At 42.6% G+C, this 23,970-nt stretch overlaps 1 protein-coding gene across 1 annotated transcript in view; it reads right to left on the reverse strand.

Annotated features, from left to right (window-relative positions):
• Positions 1 to 22,855, reverse strand: part of LOC103748523 (protein NDRG3-like) — a 35,414-nt gene extending 12,559 nt beyond the window's left edge. The window contains 8 exon segments of the mRNA XM_008851173.1: positions 473 to 529; positions 8,888 to 8,974; positions 10,485 to 10,545; positions 12,077 to 12,139; positions 14,381 to 14,501; positions 16,394 to 16,499; positions 17,200 to 17,295; positions 22,850 to 22,855. Coding sequence (XP_008849395.1) covers positions 473 to 529; positions 8,888 to 8,974; positions 10,485 to 10,545; positions 12,077 to 12,139; positions 14,381 to 14,501; positions 16,394 to 16,499; positions 17,200 to 17,295; positions 22,850 to 22,855 — 597 coding nt within the window.
• Positions 22,856 to 23,970: the final 1,115 nt, after the last annotated feature.

Genomic DNA, 23,970 nt, shown 5'->3' on the forward strand with positions numbered 1-23,970 from the left:
CTCCCCCAACTGACAACTATCCACAGACAACAGTCATTTCCGCTGCAGATTTTCCACCACTTCATGGGTGTTGAATAACATGATCTCCAAAGTCTGTGCACCACTCCTTGCCCCCCCCCATTTCTTCTTGAATTGCTATTTCTGTGAAGGCTTTCCTAAACCTCCCGATGGCTCTAAAGATGTTTGGTGAGCACGTGGTGTTGTCAAACATTAGCAGATGGCATGCTGCTTACAGCGGACAGGTGGGGGAGATGCTGTCTTCTGTCACTCTCTTGAGTGCCAAGATCCATGAGGCTGAGCGAAGCCTCTCCCATAGGCTTGGCATTTGCAGGGCCACATGCACCACTGACTGCACAGGAAGTGTTATCTGCTAGGATCTGGTAGACTTAAGGTAGCCCTTCTCTCCTAAAGCTTAACAAGGCTTTGCACATGAGCCAAGAAACCCAGCGCATCGGGTTGCACAGGTGCTTACCTGCCCAAAGTGATGAGCCAAAATTATGTCCACAATGTTGGTTGTCAAGCCTGAGAGCTAAAAAGATAAAAACACTGTGTTAAGAGAGTAAGCACATGTAAATATTTTTGCAAGGTGTTCAGTGAAGTGCACTTATTGTACATATATTATCCCTCAACAAACAGAACACAATTGCATGTCATGAGATGGTAGTTTCAAAGAAATGTGAGGAAAAAGCAAAAGAGTTGGGGGGAAAAAACCCCTAAGTACCCTTTCCCCATTAAGAGTAGAACTTATTTTGAAATAGAGTTGGAGGAAATGGGGAGCATTCCTTAGAAAACTTGAGACCTGGAACTTACAGCTATTTGCTACTTCATTCCTTCTGGATTTCTGCATTTACACTGGGTTGATGGCAGAAAGAGATCAACTCACATTGTGCCTAAGACAGCCAAGAGCCAAAAACAAAAAAAAAATTTTTTTCTTTCCAGTTTTAGCTGTCTTTGATTCAGGGAGTGGGAGAAATGGCTCTATTTACAGGATGTTCTTACATTTTGAATATTTTTCTCCTAATTATTCCCATTTCAAAATGACACACCTCACAGGCTAATAAATGCAGCAATCTGTATAAATCTGGAGACAGGCTATTTTCAGAAAATTTTCCAAACTGAATGTTGCTGCTGATCCCCCCAATCCTTCCTAAGGTTTAGATGGAATTCCTACTGAGGCCTTGGATCAGAGTTGCAGGTAGGATGGAGAAGAGGAGGTGCGGGAGACAGGCATGGACATGGGTGAAAGATTACAGAAGATGGCATGAAATCTTCCCATGGGTCACCAGAGACCCACAGGTCAGAAATTAAAGACAAGGAGGATGAAGAACCCACCTCACTTCCTGTGAGGTTTTTGTTGTTGTTGTTCCTTGGTCTGAGACAGGGTCTCCCTGCAGCCCAGCTGTAGCCTGAAACTCGTTATGTAGACCAGACTGACCTCTGCCTCCCAAGTGCTGGGATTAAAGTCGTGTGCTACCATGCCCGGCACTTCCTGTGTTTAACACAAGAATTCATACTGCTCATAGACCCAAAGTGTTCTATGAATTTCATCAGATTGTTATACACCATTAAAGTGTGTGTGTTAACATAGCCATACTAGACAGGAATGAGCACACAGTTTACATAAGTCAGGCTGAGAGAGAGTATTCCACAGCAGCTGGCAGTAGCTTTTTGATGAAAAAGGGTTTACTCTCTATCCCCAGGCTGGCCTTGAACTCACTATGTAACCCAAGCTGACCTGGTACTTCCAGCAATTCTCCTGCCTCAGCCTCTTGAGTATTAGGATTGCAGACACGAGCCACCATGCCTAGCTCAATAACATTGTTAATATATTCTGTGCAAAGATAGGGATGGTGTTCCAAGTTTCTTTTCAATTGCTGTGACAAAACACTCTGACAAATACCAACTTGGAGAGGAAAGGGTTTATTTTATCTTACATCTCCTGGGTCACAGTTCATTACTGAGGAGCCCAAGGTAGGAACTCAGGGCAGGAACCTGGAGGCAGGAGCTGAAGCACAGGCCATGGAGGAACACTGCTTACTGACTTGGTCTCCTGGCCCATGCTCAGCCTGCTTTCTTTTCTTTTTTTTTTCTGGTCTTTTTGAGACAGGGTTTCCCTGTAACCTCAAATGACCTGGAACTCACTATGTAGGCCAGGCTGACCTCCATCTCAGAGATCCACCTGCCTCTGCCTCCCAAGCACTAGGACAGACTAAAGGCATATGCCTCCATGCCCAGCTCAACCTGCCTTCTTATTCAATACAGGGCCACCTGCCCAGGGGCGGCACCACCCACAGTAGGCTGGACCCTCCACATCATGCAACAATCAAGAAAATGCCCCACAGACATGGCCACAGGCCAGTCCAATGGAGGCAATTCCTCAATTGAGGCTCCCTCTACCCAGGTGTGTCAAGTGGACAACTAAAGCTTTCCAGCACAGATGGCATTATTTCTCCAAAACTTAAGTGTAGAAAGGTATAAACAAACTGTTTAGAATTTGATCTTTTGGTAGGTAGGATATTTTTAAATAGCTACAAAAGTACTTATTATAGAAAATTATGAAAAAAGAAAACAGGAAAACTGTCCTTTGTAATATTAACAGTGAAAGATGTAACCACTAGTAAATTATTTTCCTTTTTTAATGCATGTATATATTTAACAAAATTAGGATGTTATATATCCATTTTCGAATTACCATAAGAATTTTCAGCTGGGCGTGGTGGCGCACACCTTTACTGTCAGCACTCAGGAGGCAAAGGCAGGTGGATCTCTATGAGATCAAGGCCACCCTGGTTTCCAAAGCAAGTTCCAGGCCAGCTGGGGCTATAGGGAGACCCTTATCTCAAAAACATCAACAATAAAACCGACCAAACAAACAAACACAAAAGGAATTTTCTCATTTTCTTAAATAGGCAATTAATACTTTTTAAAATTTGGGGGATATGGTATAGTTATATAGCTAAGACTGGCCTCAATCTCACAATCTTTCTGCCTTATAAGCACTGAGATTACAGTATATGTTACCATTTTTGGCTCAAGTAACATTTTAAAAATTATTTATTTTCAGACTAGGTCTCATGATGTAGACCAGGCTACTTCAGACCACTTTTATTTTATGTGTATGAGTGTTTTGCCTGCATGTATGTAAGTGTACCATGTGCAGGCAGTGCTCATGGAGGCCAGAAGAGGACACTGGATCACCTGAAATTGGAGTTACAGATGGTTGTTAGTGATAGGTAAAAAGTTGGTGGAGAACGAGCGAATGGAGAAGGCACCAGGACACAGATAAAACTCCATCAAAATAGGGTTTATTAGCAAAGGAACACATGGGACAGATTCCCTTCTGGGCAAGGAAAATGTCTGCCCGGGTCTTGAGCTAGGGTCCTTTAAAAAGGGAGGCTTCTGCTTCCTGCAGAAGGCAGGAAGATGTATTTTTTTTAAAGTTGTGGGGGGGGGGGGGGGGGAAACGGGACGGTTAAAACCTGTCCTCTTTAAAGATCAAAGGGGAAGCCTGCTGTGTTGGCCAAAGGGTGGAGAAAAGTCTGCTTCTCTTGACTTCAAAGACCAAGGTGCTTAACAGCTAGGTTCCCTTTTCTCAGGAGCATGAGAAGTCCTTGGGGTCCTGTTGGTGAGGAGGCTATTTGAACCTTAACAGTTAGCTGCCATGTTGGTGCTGGGAACCAAACCCAGGTTCTCTACAAGAGCAGCAAGTGATGAGCCATTTCTGCAGCTCCAGGTATCAGTTTTTGTATTAAAAATATAATTGGAGTTCCTGAGGTGGCTCAGCAGGTAAAGGTGCTTGCCGTTAAGCATGAGGATCCTGTACCCCACATAGTGGAAGAAGAGCGTCAACTCTCGAGAGTTTTCTTATATCCACTTGTCTGCCATGACATGAGTGTATCCCCACACAAATACACAAATAAATGTAAAAAAGTATTGTTGGGGCTGAGGAGATGGCTCAGTGGTTAAAGTGTTTGCTGTGCAGGTGTGAGGACTAGAGTTCAGATCCCCAGAAACCCACATAAATACTTGCTGGACATGGCAGCTCCTGTAATTCTAGCCTTAGAAGGCAGAGACAGGATCCCCAGAGCAAGCTGACTAGCAAGACTAGCCATATCAGTGAGCTCTGAGTTTGTTTGAGAGACCCTGTCTCAATGAACAAGGAGGAAGAATGATAGAGGATGATTCCCAACATCAACCTTGGGCCTCCACGTGCACATGTATACACTTGCACCTGAACACATGCAAAACATGCATACACACAATACACACACACACCACATACACACACACATAAAATGAGAAAAGGCCGTGTATGGTGGTGCATGCCTTTGGTCGCAGCACTCAGGAGGCAGAGGCAGGTGGATCTCTGAGTTCAAGGCCAGCCTGGTGTACATAGTGAGTTCCAGGCCACCTGGGGCTACAGCAAGACCCTCTCTCAAAAAGACCAAAAAAAAAAAAAAAAAAACAAACCAAAAAAAAAAAAAAAAAAAAAAAAAAAAAAACTCTACTTCTTTCCTACCTAAAAAACAATGAATTACTTTAAGCAATGTAAATATGATATAATAAAATAGAATGTTTTGCCTGCATATATATGTGTGTACCATGTGCATGCCTGGTACCCACAGAGGCAAGAAGGACATCAGATCCCCTGAAACTGGAGCTACAGAGGGTTTGGGCTGCCATATGGGTGCTGGGAACTGAACCCAGGTTCTCTGAAAGTTAGTACTCTTAACTTCTGAGTCATCTCTCCAGCTCCCATCTTTTCTTAAAGAATTTTTCATTTACTTATTTGTTAATTTGAAACAGGGTCTCAGTGTGTAGCCCTGACTGGCCTGGTGGCATTGAACTCACAAAGTTCACCTACCTCTACCTTCTGAGTGCTGGGATTAAAGGCATCAACCACCAACTCCTAGCATTTCTTTTATTTTTATTTTTTTATTTGTTTAAAGTTTTAAAAAAATATTTTATTTATGATTTTTATTTTATGTGTATGAGTAGATTGCCTGCATGTATGTGAGTGCATCCGTGTCGTGCAATGCCACAGAGGTCAGAAGAAGGCTTCAGATTCCCCTGGAACTGGAGTTAAGGACGGTTCATAGCCACCATGTGGGTGCTGGGAATTGAACCTGGGTCCTCTGCAAGAGCAGTCAGTGCCCTTAACCGCTGAGCCATCTCTCCAGCCCCTCTCTTATTTTTTTAAAACTGTGTATATATGTATATGGGTATGTGCACATGAGTGGCAAGTGCCTTTGGAGTCTAGAGGAGGGGTTAGGATCCCCTGGCATTAAAGTTATAGGCAGTTGTGAGCCTTTTAATGTGGGTGCTGGGAACAGAATTTGGGTCTTCTATAAGACTCATAAGCACTCTTAACCGCTGAGCCATCTCTCCAGTCCTTTTTTTTTTTTTTTTTTTTTTTTTTTTTTTTTTTTTCCCCAATAATGTAGATCAGGCTAGCCTCACTCTCACAAAGATCCACCTGCCTCTGCCTCCCAAATGCTGCTGGGATTAAAGGTGTGTGCCACCGTGCCCAGCTCCCCCCTCCTTTAAAAAATATTTAAAATTTCTGTGTGTGTATGTGCTTTTGGGCATGTGCCTATGAGAATGTGTGTGGGTGCATGTGTGCCATAGTGTGCATGTGGAGGTCAGAGGACAACCTGGGAGATCAGGCTTGATGGCAAATGCCTTTACCTGCTGAAACCTCCTTATCTCTCTCTCTCTCTCTCTTTTTTTTTGGTCTTTTTGGGACAGGGTCTCCCTGTAGTCACAACTGTCCTGGCACTCACCTGGCTCCTTATCTCTTCTTAACTCTAGTTTAGCATGGGGAATGCTTATATAAATAAACAGACTAACATGCTTCTTTAGTTTCCCATCTCCTTGCTCTCATCTTAAGGGTTAATTAAATTCCTTCATTTTTCCATATAACAAACATCAACAATTATCTTATTAAAGATAGTGATCATTCATTCATTTTATTCATAAAGGGAAGAAGAATACAAGCCACAGACAGAAGACATTTGAGATGTAAATACATGATGGGTAGTTGGGTGTGTTAGTTGGGTGATGCCAGCTTGGGTGTGTTAAGGAAGGGCTAGGAAGCCAAGCATGGTGGCGGACACCTGTGGTCCTAGTGCTCTGGAGGCAGAGGTGGGAGAACTGATGCCATTTCAAGGCCATACTGCCCTACACAGCAGTACCAGGAGAGTTAGTGCTATGTTGAGAAGCCTGTTTCAAAATGAAGTAACAAACACAGAGAGACAGCTCATCAGTTAAAGGCACTTGTCACCAAACCTGATGATCTGAGTTCAATCTCTGGAACTCACATGGTAGAGGGAAAGAGCCAACTCCTGCAAATTGTCCTCTGACTTACACATGTACATAGTGGCACACATGCCTCAGTAATAGAAATAGTAATAATAATAATAATAATAATAATAATAATGAGGAGGAGGAGGAGGAGGAGGAGGAGGCATTTTTCCTACCACTGGGGCCAGGAGATGGCCTAGCCACCCAAGTCTGATGACCTGAGTCAATCTCTAGAGTCCAGAAGAGGGGTAGGATCCCCTGGTGTTAGAGTTATAGGCAGTTGTGAGCCTTTCAACATGGATGCTGGGAACCGAATTTGGGTCTTCTGTAGGACCCACAAATACTCTTGACCACTGAGCCATCTCTTCAGATACAGAACCCATGTAAAAAGCCAGATGGTCTGGAGTAAGTCACATGGTGGTAGAAAGAAAAGAGACCATGCCTCAGCAAGGGGGAAGGTGTCCTCGGATCTTAATATATGTGCTGGTTGTTTTAGGGGTGGAGCATGGTGGTGCAGCCCTGTAATACCAGTCTCTGGGAGGTGAATGCGGGAGGAACAGGAGTTCAAGGGCATCCTCAATTAGATGGGGAGTTCAAAACCAGACAGGGCTACATGAAGCCTATGCTAAAGAACAAAAGATAACACCCCCTGCCCCACACATACACTAAGTAACTGAGTGGTGGCTCAAGCCAATACTTGGGGGGCTGAGGCAGGAGGAATGACACAAGTTTGAAGCTGTCCTGGGCTACAGAGTAAAACCTTGTCAATATTACAAAAAACACAGAAAGGAAAACTTATTAAAACTTACCTTTCAGTGTCTCTCTGACAGACCTTCCCAAAACAACTAGATCTGAGGGCGCTGACCTAAGGAACAAATGATCTTGTTGCATGCATAAAATGATCGCAGAACTGGAAGGCAGTAAATGTAGGAAAACAGGCCTCTGAGGGGGTGCCCGTGGGGACTCTATCTTGCCTGCTTCTTTTCTGTCATCTCTTCTTCCTTCCACCATGTGAGTGCTCTGTTCTTCCACCCCTTCTCTGTCATAAAAGACTCAAATGTCTGAACCCACCAGCCATATAAATCTTTCCTCCCGTAAGTTTTTCTCTTGGTTATTTTGGTCACAGGAACATAAAACTAAGTAGTACATGTACCTAGCAGAGGACTTATATGCAGAATATTTTTCAACAGGGTACACACAGGGGATGGGTAAAAGACATTTACAACAGTATATTCAATAAAGGTACTCAATGATATCACTCCTCAGGGAGATGCAAATTAAAACAGGATTATTTAGCTATGAGCATAACTTAAAATTTAGATGGTAGGCAGGCAAGGTGACCCACATCTGTAGTCCCAGAACTTGGGAGGCAGAGTTCAAGGCCAGCCTGGTCTACATAACAAGTTCTAGTTCAGCTGGGGCTACAGAGGGATCCTGTTTCAAAAAGACCCCCCCAAAATTAGTTTATTTTAATAACTAAAGGAATATTCATGGTGGGTAATGAAATTAATATTATATGTAAAACATCTTTTTAATAACAGTAAAGGAAGGGCTGGAGAGATGGCTCAGTGGTTAAGGGCATTGGCTGCTCTTGCGAAAGACCTGGGTTTGGTTCCCAGCACCCACATGGTGGCTAACAACCATCCTAACTCTAGTTCCAGGGGATCCAACACCCTCTTCTGGCCTCCAAGGCATTTGCACAACATGGGTGCATTTACATACATGCAAGCAATACACTCATAACACATAAAATTTAAAAAAGAATGTTTTTTTAAAAAAGAAAAGGACTATCAATGTCAAATGTCTGAGGATATGCAGCAATCAGAATGGGACTGTGCTGCAGGTGTGTTGAGAGGAGCCTAATTCCTAAGAGTGAAACATACTAGCTCATTTTATGCTTTATATACAGACTAGCACAGAATAATTAAAAAGAACCACTATACACGACAGAGATGAGTCTTACTGACAGTGAGTGGAGAAAGCTAGACACAAAAGAATATGTAATCTATGCCCCAAATTAGATGACATTTCAGGAGAGATAAAACCAATCTGTGCTGACAGAAGTCAGAATAAGTTCATTACTGGGAAAGAAGTGCCAGACCTGAAAAAGCCCAAGGAAATCTCCTGAAGAGATGGAACTATTCTATGTATGGGTTGGGTAATAGTGATCCTTATAAACATTCATCAGGCTGTACACATCAAATGTTTGACTTAAATTTTTATATAGCTCAATAAAAAATTTAAAAGCTAAGCTATATTCACAAAGAAACAAGAGAAGTCTAGTTTGATGATGGAGGCCTGAAATCCAAGCTATTCAGGAGGCTGAGGTTAGAGGATCACAAGATCGAGGCCAGTCAGGGTAACTTAGTGAGACCTTGTCTCAAAATAAAAAGTAAAAAAAAGAGGGCAAGGGATGTAGTTTGGTGATAAACTGGTACCCTAGTGTGCATGAGGCCCTGGGTTTAATCTCTAGTACCACCAAAAGAAGAAAGAGGGGATGAGTTGAAGGAAGAGGAGGAAGAGATGGGAAGGGGGAGGGGAAGGAGGACGAGCCAGAAGATGGACACCATCATCTGGCACTTACTTTGGAAGCTGCCCAGTCAATCCAGCCTTTAGCACATGGGTCAATGTTAATGAGCACAAGACCTTCTACAAGCTCTGGATGGTTGAGCTGAGAGAGAGACAAAGAAAACTGTAAGAGACTTCCACTGCCCCTGCTTCTTCTAAAACAACTGGAATGTGTTTAGCAGATTTGTGCTATGCCCAACACCTCATGTTTAAAAGGAAGACTTCTGGAGGTGCTAGGGAGAAGAGACTTCTTGAAATCTGAACTAGCATCTGGAAACCAGTCTCTCAGAATGCTATCAAATCCCTTGTATGGATGCATAGGGAAGACATGATCTTTGAGCATGCTGCTGTTGTTCAAGTCACAGGGGGTCTTCCTCTTATGTTGAAATCCTTGGTGTGAGGCTGCTCAGGTTTACAGGGGCTGCTTTGGCCAACAAGGGCTTCTGAAAGTTTTTTCTTGAAACGATTTGAACTGGTAACGTCACCCAAAAGGCTTTGTCGCCTAGGAGGAAATTCAGTGGTCTCCTACTGAAAGCCACAGTCCCACATTCCTCTGGTGGTGGGCTGATGGTGGAGCAGAGCAGAGGATGGAGGACTTTCTGATGTTTGGCAGCAGTTTCAGCCTCCTCTGAGTGACTTCATTCCTTACAGCCCCCTCCCCTGAGGTCCCAGGTTATACATGGCAGTGGCTTTGCCTCTGTGCTGGGCTTATGCTGGAGACAGGAAAGATCTCTGCCATTTGAAGATTCTGGTCCTGGGAAGACTGATTTTCTAGAATAGACATCCCAACCACCCTGAGGGCTGGCTATAGTCTTGACTCCATATATGGTCCTGGGCATTCAGGAGGACCATTCCCATTCCCAGGAAAAACCAAGAGGTTTTCAATTAGTTTTCCACTACTCTTCTACAGCTCCAGTGTGCCTTCACCTGTGCCCTACAGAAAAGGCAAAACACCTCATTGAACTTCTAGAGATCAAAATCACAGTCTGGGAAGTTAAAAAAGGAAAGTACTGTAATAACTAAATTGATACAATTCTCAAACTAAAATTACATAATTGTATTTTATAATTGTAAATTCACAATCCTTTATGTCTACTATAATTTTTGAATATTATTTGCTGACAAAACTGTGCTACCAAGTTTCAACAATAATGTGAAATTTCACTGTTACTGTAATGTTAGTTCGCCATTCAGTCCCTTTCCAAATTCTTCAACCTATACACATTTTTTTTTCAATGTAATCATGTTACTTTTTAAAGAAGGCAATTCTAATAAAAATTATATTTTGGTCTTCTTGAGACAGGGTCTCCCTGTAGCTCTGGCTGCCTGGAATTCACTCTGTAGACAAGGCTGGCTTTGAACTCACAGAGGATCCGCCTGCCTCTGCCTCCCAAGTGCTGGGATTAAAGGCATGCGCCACCATGCCCGGCCTAATAAAAATTTTTAATGTAATAAAAAATTAAGTTTTACACACCCATACACACACACACACACACACACACACACACACACCCTGCAAGACCAGAGCAGTACCTTGCTATTTAACACGGCACTCATATCTGTGACCCACTCAAGACCCCAGGGGAGTTGAGACCTACCCTCCTCATACTTACTGCAAATCTACTGAGGATATAGGCTCCTGCTCCAACTCCAAAACCAATGATGTTCTTCACACTATGAACAGGAAAGACAAACAATTGCCAGTGTCAACTACATTCAGTGGAACTGCATGATGGTAAGAATACAACCTGGGTGCATATCCTGGCACTGACAGTTACTAGCTATGAGAATTTAGGCACAAATTTCAATACCCTACCTATATTTACCTACTTTCAAAATTTGTTTATAGTTCAGTGAAATATACCTCAAACCTTAAATTTATCTTCATTGTCCTACTACCTCAAGATCCATCAGTAATCCACTGATTACTACTTCGAATTTGCTATGTAGACCAGGCGGGCCTTGAACTCACAGAGATTTTACTGTCTCTGCCTCCTGAGTACTGGGACTAAAGTCATGCACCACCAGGCCTGGCCCTTTTAAGGATTTTTTTGTTTTGTTTTGTTTTTGAGACAGGGTCTCCCTGTAGCGCCAGTTGACCTGGAACTCACTATGTAAACCAGGCTGGCCTCAAACTCACAGAGATCCGCCTGCTGCCTGCCTCTGCCTCCTAAGTGCTGGGATCAAAGGCGTGCGCCACCACACCCAGCTCCTTTTAAGGATTTTTAATTAAATTTTTTTTTTTTTTAGACAGGTTCACACTATGTATCCCTAGCTGGTCTGGAACTCGCTATGTAAAGTAGGATGACCTCCATTTCACAGAGATCCACCTGCCTCTGCCTTCCAAGTGCTGGGATTAAAGGCCTGTGCTACCATGCTCAGAAAATTTTATTTTCAATAATTGTTTATGTGTGTGCCTGTTTGTGACTTTGTCCAGTGCAGTTTCTATGAAAAACAGAAGAGGTCACTGGATCCCCTAGCACCTGATGACAGTGCTGGGGACCAAAGTTGGATCCTTTGCTATAGCAGTACTCATTGTTAATGACTGAGCCATTTCTCTAGCCTCTACAGTGATCATTTAAAATGACTAACTTATGTATCATTCCAGGACTAAAATCCTTCAGTGTCTTTCCTTTAAACTAAAGAATAACAATGCCAACCTTTGATCTCTTAGACCGATGTAATCTGGTCTGTGTCTGTTTTTTCAAATTTTACCATATGCCTTCCTCCCACTCGATTTTATCATTATTTTTTCCCCTTGCCTTGGCTCTCTGTTGAGCTGGATCTCAGTTTGCATGACCCCTTCTTAAAGAGGCATTCCCTAGCCAACCTCATCTATGAGGATCCTGCTCACAATCTACAGTACCCAAATGGACTTCTTTGTGTTGATGTTGCTTGGTGCAGAAGGTCAATCCCAGAGTACAGTGCATGCTAAACAGGTGCTCTATCACTGAGCTAAACTCCAGCCCCACTTTGTTAAAGGCATTTTTTTGTAATTGTTTATTAAGTGTGCCCATCTCCCAACTAAGCCTGATGAACATAGTGACTACTGTTTTGCTCATGACTTCATTTGCATGAACACAGACAATATAAAGGGTCAAACTAAAACAACAAAGTGATGAGGCTGGATGTAGAGCCCAATGGAAGAATATCTGTTTATCAGGAGTGATAGAATGATGGGGAAAAGGCTACAGAATGAACTTACCTTACGTGTGTAAGAACAGGAGGCAGCATTTCAGCCAGCTCATCCATAGTGGGGTACTGATACCTGAAATCCAGAAAGATACCTCCTGAATTAGAAGCACACATAGTTCAGTCACTAAAAGACCTTGACCAGTCTAGAAGTCACAGAGAAACAATCTTTTTCCTAAGTCTCAAAGGATGTGATGTGGAACTAGAAACAGTTGACATGTTGCATAATGCTCCATGTTAAAAAGATAGGAAGAGGGGTCACGTGTCTAGTACCAGAGGAAACAACAGGAAAAGAACTGGTTAGATGGCCCACTCCTCTGTTATTTCCAAACCTTAATGTTCACTTCCAAGCTCAGGAAACTTCCACAGTAAGAGTCAACCTAGGAAATAGCTCTCAGTCTGCTGATCATAGAAAAGTAGCTGACTGGAACAAGAAACCAAGCTTTCCTGGGCCTATGCAACATTATAAAACTTGGGTTCCTCGGCAATATTGTTCATTTATTTCACTTAAGCATAGGTTATTTTGTTAATTGCTTATTTGTGAAATGATCTATCTGATCCTAAAGTGGTCAGGAAAGTCTAGCAGCTGACTAAGAGGAAGAAGAAAAGGAGAAAGTCAGAGAGATGACTGAATCAGAGATGGACAGGACCTTCTAAGACGGCATTATATATATTTTACACACACACACAAACACATACAGACACACACACACACACACACACACAAACACATACAGACACAGACACAGATACACACACATGTATAATGACTAGAGCAACTCCATTTTGTACAAAGTAGCCACCTAGACTTTAAAAATCAGAGAAGCAGCCAGTTCAAGGTCTGAACTTAGTTCCAGTAAGTCACTTCTCCCCAGAAGTTTTTTTTTTTTTTTTTTTTCTTTCCAGAAATAGCTGACCATGGAGAGGAATATTGCCACTCAGGCATTGCAGCTATGTTTCTTGCCCACCCAAGGGAAAATAAACTAAACAATATCCTGTCTTTCTTGGTAGTATACTGAAATAATAACAATAATCAGAAAGCCCCTTACTGTCAAGGTCTCTATACCTCTGTTAAGAAAATGACTAACAGTTGCTTGCTTTTGGCTTCTGTACTTGCTTATTGCTGCATTTAAGGGTCAGTGTGACCCCACTGTCTGTGCAACTACTAATTCCACAGGAATGAAGCAGCTGTGTGTTCTGCCTTTAAAAGCCCCCTTCCCCTCCCTGCTTCACTGCAGTACCTTCTCTGGCCTCTGGTGACTGTCAGTCTTGCTGCACACAGAGTAAATGGCCTCCCATATGCCATATGAGGCAGGATCTGCTCTACAACCAACAGGGAAGTCAGCCTAGCTCTGTTAAGGACAGATGCAGTGTTCTCAAAACTATTTGTGCACCATCAGAGAACAGCTGGTTTGATATCCAGTGGCCACCAGAAAACTCGCATTTGAGAGGCACAACAACAAGGAGAGAGTAAACAGATTCTGCAGCTATCCTATTTGGGTTGAAAGTCCAGCTCTTCTCCTTATTTGTGTACTGGTGTGTGTAGCCCGTATGGTTGTGTGAATCAAGTGAGCTAAGAGACAAAGCATTGAAGCAGTATCTGGAGGGTTCTAGGCAGGTGCAGGCTCTTCCTTGCCTGCAGTGTGTATTCTACCACAGTCACTGGCCAAGGCAGCACACGATTCTGGAGGAGTGGAGGAGAGGAAGCATGAGCCCTGCACAGCATGTGCTCCCACTCCTCCTCCCAAAGCCCTCTCCATTGACAACATGTCCGATTGGAAGCCTGGGACTCTGACACGCAGAGAAGGTTTAGGATAATGTTGAGTGCCAAGGCCAGTCAGGAGGTACCCCCGGCTTCAGAATAAATGGTTACCCAGATACCCCAAATCCATCCCTAGATGGGAGCTCAGATGGAGAGGTCCTCCCAGGGAGGTTCAAAGGAGTCTGAGTCCAGGCCTATGTAGTCATCAGTTCTGGAGACACAAAAATGACAGATGTAAAAGAGATGAGTAGGGGACAGACCAAAGTCAGTGGAAGTGGGTGTTTCAGACACATTAAGCTTTCTGATTATAGAAACCCAGGTCCCACCAGCTGTGCAGAGACATTCCTGGCTATGGGAAAACATCCAGTATCCCCCAGCAGACTTACACACAAGCTTCTGAGACCAAAGGCAGAAAACAGGAAGACCACAGGCAAGGGACTTCACCTGTCAACCGTGAGCCCATCAAGTGGGAGGGACACACAATACTGCTCTCCCTTTAGCCCAGCCATTGGCTCTTTGGACTGCATGCATCCGAGATCTCCCCTGTGGTCTTACCCTGTTGGGAAGGAGGGTGCCCCTTCCTGTTGGCCTGGGGCATCCACATGACAGACAGCAAAGTGCTGGGTGATCTCTTGCATATCCTCAAAGTTGAAGAATGTGTTGAAACAGGATTTATCTATAAGATAAAAATAACCGTAGATCACAAGTCCTCCATCTCTCCCCAGTTTTCCTCTGCTCAGGCAATGTTGTGACATTGTTCGTTCACTTCCTTCTAATCACAATTCCATTTATGTGAGGAGTCTGGACAAAGTGTGTGCTTTAAGCTGCCGGAAGACTCAATAGGAGGCACTTTGGTGGTTGGAAAACAATTCATTCTCAACTCCATGCAATGTATGCAGAATAGAAACCACTTTGTGGATGTTTGTTGGGTCTCTTGGTGATCCACAAAATGATCTCATATCCATAATGCTGTTTTACATGCATCTTATTCCTGGCTCTGACAAGAAGATGCTGACCATTCCCTATGACCCTGGCTAGAGGGATATCCTCAGCTGCTGACATTTCCCACACGGGAGCATGTCTCTTGCCAAAGGTGCTGTGGTCTCAGAGAGGATGCTGTGCCATTTCTACCCTCTTAGTGTAGGGCCTTCATCACTTCTTGTGCTAAGGTCCAACCCTGAACTGTCAACTCAAACTTGGACCATCTCTGAAAGCCAGAGCAGACACACATTTTCAGACTCTACCTGTGGCTAGAGCCTAATTCTATACTACTTGTTAGGTATGCTTGTTTTGAAATCCTTGGTAGCAGATATGGTATGGATTTCAGATTTGAAAATACTTTTATATACATAATTTGATGCCTTAGGGAATGGAACCCAAAGCTGAACATAAAAGATTTATTTTTATACCTGGGAACATAAGCTAAAGTAATTATTAAAATTCACTGCTATGTTTTTGTAATAAGGGGACTGAACCTGAACGTGAACATGTTGTGCCCCTGGCTCTCCTACCAGCATTGAACATAATTTCATAAATTTTTTTGGTTTATCTGTGTGTTCTCTGTGGAATCATATCAGCTCTCAGTTTCAAATATATAGCATTTAAGATTTCTAGTTTTTTGATTAGTCATACTCAATCTGTACCATACAGAAAAGTCTGTAGAAAGAATACCTTTATTACATCAATCAAAACAGTTAAAACTCTGAAACATGAAAAAAAAATCAGACTTCATTTCTAATGTCTTTAAAAAATATTTTATTATTTTTATTTTATGTGTATGAATGTATTGCCTGCATGTATGTAAGTGCCCCAGTGTTGTGCAATACCCACAGAAGTCAGAAGACAGTGTTGGATATCCCCTGGAACTGGACTTATAGACAGTTGTTAGCCACCATGTGGATGCTGGGAATCGAACCTGGGTCCTCCGCAAGAGTAGCCACTGCTCTTAACCAATGAGCCACCCCTCTAGCCCCCATTTCTAATGTCTTTTAAAAATTAAAATATAGCTGGGTGTGGTGGCACATGCCTGTAGTCCCAGCACTTGGGAGGCAGAGGCAGGTGGATCTCTGTGAGTTCAAGGCCAGTCTGGTCTACATAGTGAGTTCCAGGACAGTTCAGGCTATAGGGAGAAACTGTCTCAAAAAGAACCCCCCCCCAAAAATTAAAAAATATATTTTATTTATTTGTATTTCTTATGTATGAGTGTTTTGTCTGCATGTGGGTGCTGGAAACTGAACCCGGGTCTTTTGCAAGAGCAGCCAGTGCTCTTAACTGCTGAGTCATCTCTCCAGCCCCCATTTCTAATTTCTTAATCAGTTTATCAGATAATCTTCAATCCTTTAGCAGGCATAACACAAAGGTAAAATGTAATTCCAGTTCCCTCTAAAATACTTTTCCCTACATACTTTCCCAGGAATGTTAATCCTATCACTAATAAATGTAGCAATAAAAAGGGAATGTTAAGTCAGAGAGGAGGAACATGTCTGTTTTATTAGAACACTGTTATTGCATTTTTTAATATACAAAGAGTATGCATGAAAAAAGTGAAGTTATAAATCAAATACATACGGTTGAGCCCAATGTCGTGATATGACAGGATAACTGGTCTGTTTCTCTTCAATGAGCCCCTTATGGTGATGTGGACCACACCATGGGGTGTTTCTATGTCATGTTTCTGTAACAAGACAATGGTAAATTCTCAGCAAAGGCTTAATGAACTCTAAGTGCGCCATAGAGATGCTGTGTTATATATAGTTTTTATGCTTTCTAATCCTTCTAGCTAGATAGATAATAAGCAAATATGGGGGAAAAAAGACCTCCTGTTATCTGCAAAACTCTCCTAGGAGTCTAGGAAATATCTGTTGACATTTGCAATTGGCTTTTGGAAGTTGATCAGCAAGATGAATAAGGAGCCAGGTAAGACTTGGGTGAAGAACAGTTAAAGAAACATAAGATCCTATTGTTTCTGGGTAAAATGTCAGAAGCTTCAAAGCTTCTGAATGTCTAGCTGCAGATAATTTCAGTAGTACAGGGAATGTAAAGTTAGAGTCCAGCTGCTTATGCAGCTGTTTCCCCTCTCACAGATACAGAGAGGGACCTTACTGCTGGGACATTATCCTGAGTCCCTAACAGATATCCTGGTGTCAGGATTTCTCTACTGGGAAGTGAATTAACATCAGAGAGCATATTAGTACTATTGGCACCATACACATCCTGCTCCTCACCCTCTTCCCTGCATCCTGCCTGGGAATCGGAGACCCTGGCTTTCAGAATCTAGCTGTGAACCTCCCCCATCCTTAGAAGCTGTAAGAAGAAGCTCCCTCTTCCAAGTGGTCTCTAATCTCTCTCTCTGAAAACTCCTGCCATGCTGTTACCTTTCTGTCTTTCCGTAGCATAATAACTTCTAATAAACTCCTTATTCCCCAGTAATTTGTCCCGGTGCCTTTGTGAACTACCCTTCTATCCAAAACCTAACAAGTAGACACCAAAAGGTATGTCTGGCCAGAATCTCTTTCCCCTCTTGGCCCATCTTTCTACAACATTTATGCCAACATCAAACTACCCTTTACAGTAGTGGCTCTTGGCTGCCATGTTTGTAGAACACAATCTTTTGGCCATGACTTCTGGAGGTAGGAAGGCATCTGGCCATGTGGTATCAGCATCCTTCCTTAGGAATTTGTGTCTGGGACTGAAAGACTCCATCCTGGGCTTGGTGTTTACAAGTAACCGAGGAAGCTTTTAGGAGGCATGCCCACTGCCCACTACTCTAACTCCTGGTCTTAGCTCTGTGTGTGCTCTGAGCACAGGGATATCTTGGATTGCTTCTGGTTTAAGCTGTACTGACTAGTTTGCTCCATATATCTCATAAGATGTTAACCAAGGCAAAGTTAAGCTTTAGAAGTAGTCAGAACAGAGCAGAGCTCAGCTCAGCGAACCAAGTAAAGCCAGAAGGTTTGTAATTGGTGCTGCTGGGAATGCCTGCAGCACTAAGAATGGTGCACGGGAAAGAGACATGGCAGAACACGGAGATTTATTCTAGACCTCTCCAACTTTTACATTTCTAAAAAAAAAAATTAACACCTAGCCTCACGAATTTGTGATGATGAAGTCTGCATCTGTCTCAGAAAGTCTCACATTAGGTAAGATGAGATCTAAAATGCAAAACACACGGGGTAGTGGTGAATGCCTTTAGTTACAGAACTTAGAAAGTGGAGACAGGAGGCTCATTTTTGGCTAGATAGGGAGTTCAAGGCCACACTATAAGAGAGAACCTATCTCAAACAAACAACAAACAAACAAAAAACCCACAGGGATTCTAACGTAATTTCCTCTGAACTTCATCAGAGATTTGGCATTTTTGTTGTGTGGGGCATAGAAGAAAATTTCAAGTGTATTTGACATTAATATATCTCTATGGTACAGGCTGGTGAGGTGGCTCAGCAGGTAGACACTTGCTGCCATGCCTGACAACTTGAGTTCGATCCCCAGACCCCACATAGTGCAAGAACTGACTTCTGCAAGTTGCCCTATGACCTCCACATGTATGCCATGCTCCCCTAAATAAATTAATTAAATTTAAATAATTTAATCTCTATAGTATTTCACTGTGTAGCCCAGGAAGACAACCCTCCTGTGGGTTCTAGCCATGAGCTACCACACACACCTGGATTCACAGTCATTTTTTTATTGTTTTGCTTCTCTTTTGAGATAGTCTTGTCACATAGTCCAGATGGCTTCAAACTCATGATCCTCCCTCCTCAGCCTCCTGAGACCTGGGATTACAGCTTTGAAACACCATACCCTGCTGGATATGAATATATGGAATCCTAGCCACCAGGTTGGAGTAGACAGATAATGATCAGGTCAAGGCATACAAAAGTATGTCTATTGCTTCTGTAACTGATTTCTTTGATTGAAGACTATTAGATAGTATAAGCAATTTTTTAGTTACAAAAAAGATATGACCATAGCATTCAATAAATATAGGCATGATCAAGAGACCAAACCTAGGAATTCATGCGCTAGAAGGAGCTGAGATAAAAACTAAAAGCATAGCCAGGAGTGGTGGCGCACACCTTTAATCCCAGCACTTGGGAGGCAGAGGCAGGCAGATCTCTGTGAGTTCAAGGCCAGCCTGGTTTACATAGTGAGTTCCAGGACAGCTGGGGCTACAGGGAGACCCTGTCTCAAAAAGGCAAAAAAAAAAAAAACAAAAAAAAAACCCGCCAAAACAAACAAAAAAAACCTAAAAGCATAAAAAAATTTCAAAAGACACTTAAAGGAATACTATACATACAAGAGGAAGAAGAATTTCAATAGCAAGAGCACAAGAAAAATAATTTCATGAGAAAAATATTTCGACAAAAAAAGGACTAGGAAAGAATCACTCATGTCCAATTCAGTAAACCAGAAAACTGCTCATTTGAATAAGGAATGAAAAACAAATACTATTCAAACCAATCACGGAAACAACCACCAAAATTATAAGAATCAGCAAACCCAAAAATAATAACCTTAACTGTAAATAATTTTAACTTACCAATAAAAAAGATACTAGGTGATTAGATTAAAAACAAGATCCGGGAGCTGGAGAGATGGTTTAGTGGTTGGGCACTGGCTACTCTTGGAGAGGATCCAGGTTTGGTTTCCAGCACCCACATGGCGACTAATAATTGCCTGTAACTCCATTTCCAGGGGCTCTAACGCCCTCTTCTGGCCTCTGTGTGCATTGCATGTACATGGTACACTTACAGAAAATATACTCATATATATAACTTAAAAATAAACCATGTGCATGCCTTTAATCCTAGGATTCAGGAGGCAGAGGGTTTCAGGCCATCTAGAGCTATAGGGAGACCCTGTCTCAAAAAACCAAAATAAAAATAAATAAATAAATAAACCAAAAAAATTAAAACAAAAACCCAAAATCCAACTTCTGGTTGATTGTGGGAAACATATCTCACTAAAAACATAGAGATAGAGAGGAAAAGGGTAGATGCTGATATACCAACCAAGTGGAAGTCATAAGCAGGCCAGCATGTAGCTATATTCATAACTGACAAAGAGGAGTTCAAGCCAGAATTATACTACAGAACCATAGAAATAAAAACAGCATGGTACTGGCCCAAAACCAGACATGTAGTTCAATGAAATAGAAGTCCCAGAAGTAAATCCATATAACTATAGCTACTTGATTTATTTTTATTATTTTTTAAATTAATTTATTGCTGGGCATGGTGGCACAGTGTATGCTTTTAATCCCAGCACTCATGAGGCAGAGGCAGGTGGATCTCTCTGAGTTCAAGGCCAGCCTGGTCTACATCATGAGTTACAGGCCAGCTGGGGCTATAAGGAGACCCTGTCTAAAAATATATATATATTTATTTGTTTTAATTTTATGTATTTGACTGCTTTGCCTGCATGTATGTAAGTGCACCTGTGTCATGCAATGCCTGTGGAGGCCAGAACCAAACCCAGGTCATCTACAAAAGCAACCAGTGCACTTAACTGCTGAGCCATCTTTCCAGCCCACTTTTTAAATTTTTTAAATAACATACTGAATGATTAAATTATTTTTACTTACCTTTTTATTTGTGTGTATGTATGTAAGAGGACATATTACAGGAGTTGGTTCTTTCCTTCCATTATGTGGATCCCAAGTGGCCACCTGATTTTTGACAAAGATGCCATAAATGTGCATTGGAAAAAAGAGCATCTTTCAACAAATGGTACTGGGAAAACTGGATATCCACATGTAGGTAAATGAAATACACTTCCTATAGCTGACCCTGTACAAAAATCAATTCAAGCCAGGCATGGTGGCGCACATCTTTAATCCCAGCACTTGGGAGGTAGGGGCAGGCAGATCTCTGTGAGTTTAAGGCCAGCCTGGTCTACATAGTGAGTTCCAGGACAGCTGGGGCTACAGGGAGACCCTGTCTCAAAAAGACCAAAAAAAAAAAAAAAATCAATTCAAAATAGACCAAAGACCTGAATGGAAGATCAGAAACTTTGAAACCGCTTCAAGATATAGGCATAAGCAAGGATTTTCTGAAAAGGACTCCAAACAGCTCACGGAACAACAGCAAGAACTGACGATGGGGTTGCATCAACCAAGAAAGCGCTGGACAGCAAAGGAAGCAATCAGCGGAATGAAGAGGCAGCCTACTGTGTGAGAGGTCTTCAATGACCATACAGCTGACATAGACAAATAGCTAGAATATGTTAAAAAAAAAAAACCCTCAGGAAATTAAGCTTGGGTCCAGTAAGATAGCTCAGTGGGTAAAGGCACTTGCTACCAAGTCTGATGACCTGAGTTTGATCCCCACAATTCACATGGTGGAAGGAGAGAACTGACTCCAGTGAGTCATCCTCTGACCTGCCCAAGTGTCCAGTGGCAGAAGACCATCCCCCACAAATAAGCATATAAATCTAAAAAGAATACAAAATTAGTAAATGCAAAATATAATAAAATTTTAGGGCTGGAGAGATGGCTCAGCAGTTAAGAGCACTGATTGCTCTATCAGAGGACCCAGGTTAGATTCCCAGCACCCAAATGGTGGTTAGCAACCATCTGTAGCTCCAGTTCTGGGGGATCTGATGTCTTCTTCTGACCTCCGAGGGCATTGCACAACACAGGTGCACTTACATACATGAAGACAATACACTCATACACATAAAATAAAAATAATAAAATATTTAAAAATAAAATTTTAAAACATTAAAGCAGGCATTTTGTGTAAAAATCATAAAATCAATAGCTGGGCACCTGAATTGGGCAGATATTAAAAGAAATACAAGGTCAGCAAGATGGCTCAGTGGGTAAAGTGCTTGCAGTTCAAGCTTGACAACATGAGTTTGATCCCTGGGACTCAAGAAAAGGAGAGAATGGATTCCACAAAGTTGTCTGCTGACTTTGTGGTGGTTTGAATGAAAATGTCCTCCATAGGCTCCAAGTGTTTGGACATTTTATCCCCAGATGATGGCGCTGTTTGGGGAGGTTTTAGAAGGTGTGGCTATCCTGGAGGAAGCACGTCACTGGGGGTGGACTTAGAGAGTTCTTAAGCCTTACCAGATCTCCAGTTGCTCTCTTGCTTCCTGTGCCTAAGTGATGATGTGAGAGCTTAGCTTCTGCTGCTCCTGCTCCAGCAGCCTCCAGCCACCATGCCTCCCCGCCATGATGGACTGTGATTCCCCTGGAACCGTAGGCTCAAACAAAGTCTTCCTTCTACAAATTGCTGTATTAGTCAGAGCAACAGAAGTGACTGACACAGACCTTCACAGGCACCCTGAGGTACCCAGCCTCCCCCACACTATACACACAATAATAACAAAGAAAAGAAACACAGATGGCCCTCAAGTACGTGAAAAATGCTTATCATCCTCATCCACCAGGGAAATGCAAATAAAAACTACATTGAGATTACATCTTGCCTCAGTCAGGTGGCTATCAAGAAAATAAATGACAACCAACATGGGAAAAGATTCAGGGGAAAGGAACCCTTATATGTTGCTGGGGGCTGTAAACAAGTGCAGCCACTTGGAAATCACTATGGAGGTTCAAAAATCTAAAACTAGATATATGATTCAACTAGAAAGCTCAGTCTACTGCAAAAGTACTTACGATGTTTATTGCAGCACTATTCATGATGGCCAAGACAGCCAGCAATAGATGAATGAATACAGGAAATATTATATATATATATATGTGTGTGTGTGTGTGTGTGTGTGTGTGTGTGTGTGTGTGTGTGTATGGAGGCCAAGGTGGATGCCCAGTGTCTTTTTGATCATTCTCCATTTTTAATTTTCAGATAGGGTGTCTCACTGAACTCGAAGGTCCTTGATTCACCTAAGATGGCTGGCCAACGAGCAAGAATGAAATTATGTTACTTGGAGGAAAATGAATATTGTCCTATTTTGGTCTGTTGCCTTGTGTTCTCAATGTTCCAGAGTTCCTCTTCCTTTTCAAAGAATGTGAATGTAAATAGTCTGAGAGGAACAAGTGAAAAGAAAAAAAGCACTCACCTCCATGGGCATTTGTACATATAACTGTTGTAAATTAGTATCTGGGCAGCTTGGAGGAGACTTCATGAGGGAAGCAGTGCAGAAGCTGGCTGTGGAGCTGAGTCAATGGTCAGACCACCAAGACTGCACGCTGCTGCCACCTTTGGCCGTAGTCAACCCTCATCTATCTTACTGGCTTTTTCTCTAGTAACTTCTACCCTCCCCATTCTAGAATGTGACCCCACAATGTGCTTAAAGGGATGTAGCCCAGGGTGACATCTCACAGGCTCTGGTGACTATCTCCACGGTTGTATAGTTTGTGAACCCGATCCCTTCATACTCCAGGCTCGTGAACAGCCTGAACTCACACAGGTCCTGGACATCCTTCTCTGTGCTGGACAGCCTCTCCCTCCCAATGCAAGATGACATCTTAATCATTTTAACACTTTGAGTTGGGATATTACCGATATCTCATAATCAATTTTTATCTTTTGTGAAGTCCTCTCCCTTTAGCTAGACATGCTGCCTCTCATCATTTGTACCAGTTAAATTATGCTCACTTCATGCCTGTTGATACTTCTTCCCCCTCTAGGACATGTCAACATTTTTGTTAGCAGGAAATTTTAATTTTATTCTGTTTCCAATATGGCTACATGTGAGCACACGTGTGTGTGTGTGTGTCTGCGGAGGTCAGAAGAGCGCGTCGGATCCCGGGAAGTGGGGTTGCGGATGACTGTGCCCCACCATGCGGGTGCTGGGAACTCAGTCCTCTGCTGGTGCAGCCGGTCTCTCCCCGCTGAGCTGCCCCATAAAACATATATAGTATATATATTGGTCTTTTTGAGACAGGGTTTCTCTGTAGCCCCAGATATCCTGGAACTCACCATGTAGACCAGGCTAGCACTGAACTCACAGAGATCCACTTGCTTCTGCCTCTGGAAGGCTGGGGTTACAGGCGTGTGCCATCACTCCTGGCTTCCATTCTATTTCATGTCTTTAAAAGGACCTGATGAGTGTGTAACCTAATGAGTTCTGTGGCTGCTTTTAGGAGCACAGGCATTTTACCAGTGGCTACAAAACTGAAGAAAATGTCTCTTCCTTCCTCAGAAGCCATTAACTGTCTACAGATCCTCATGGAGGAA

Source organism: Nannospalax galili, unplaced genomic scaffold (genome assembly GCF_000622305.1).
Source record: "Nannospalax galili isolate Female #2095 unplaced genomic scaffold, S.galili_v1.0 scaffold2126, whole genome shotgun sequence".
NCBI lineage: Eukaryota > Metazoa > Chordata > Mammalia > Rodentia > Spalacidae > Nannospalax > Nannospalax galili.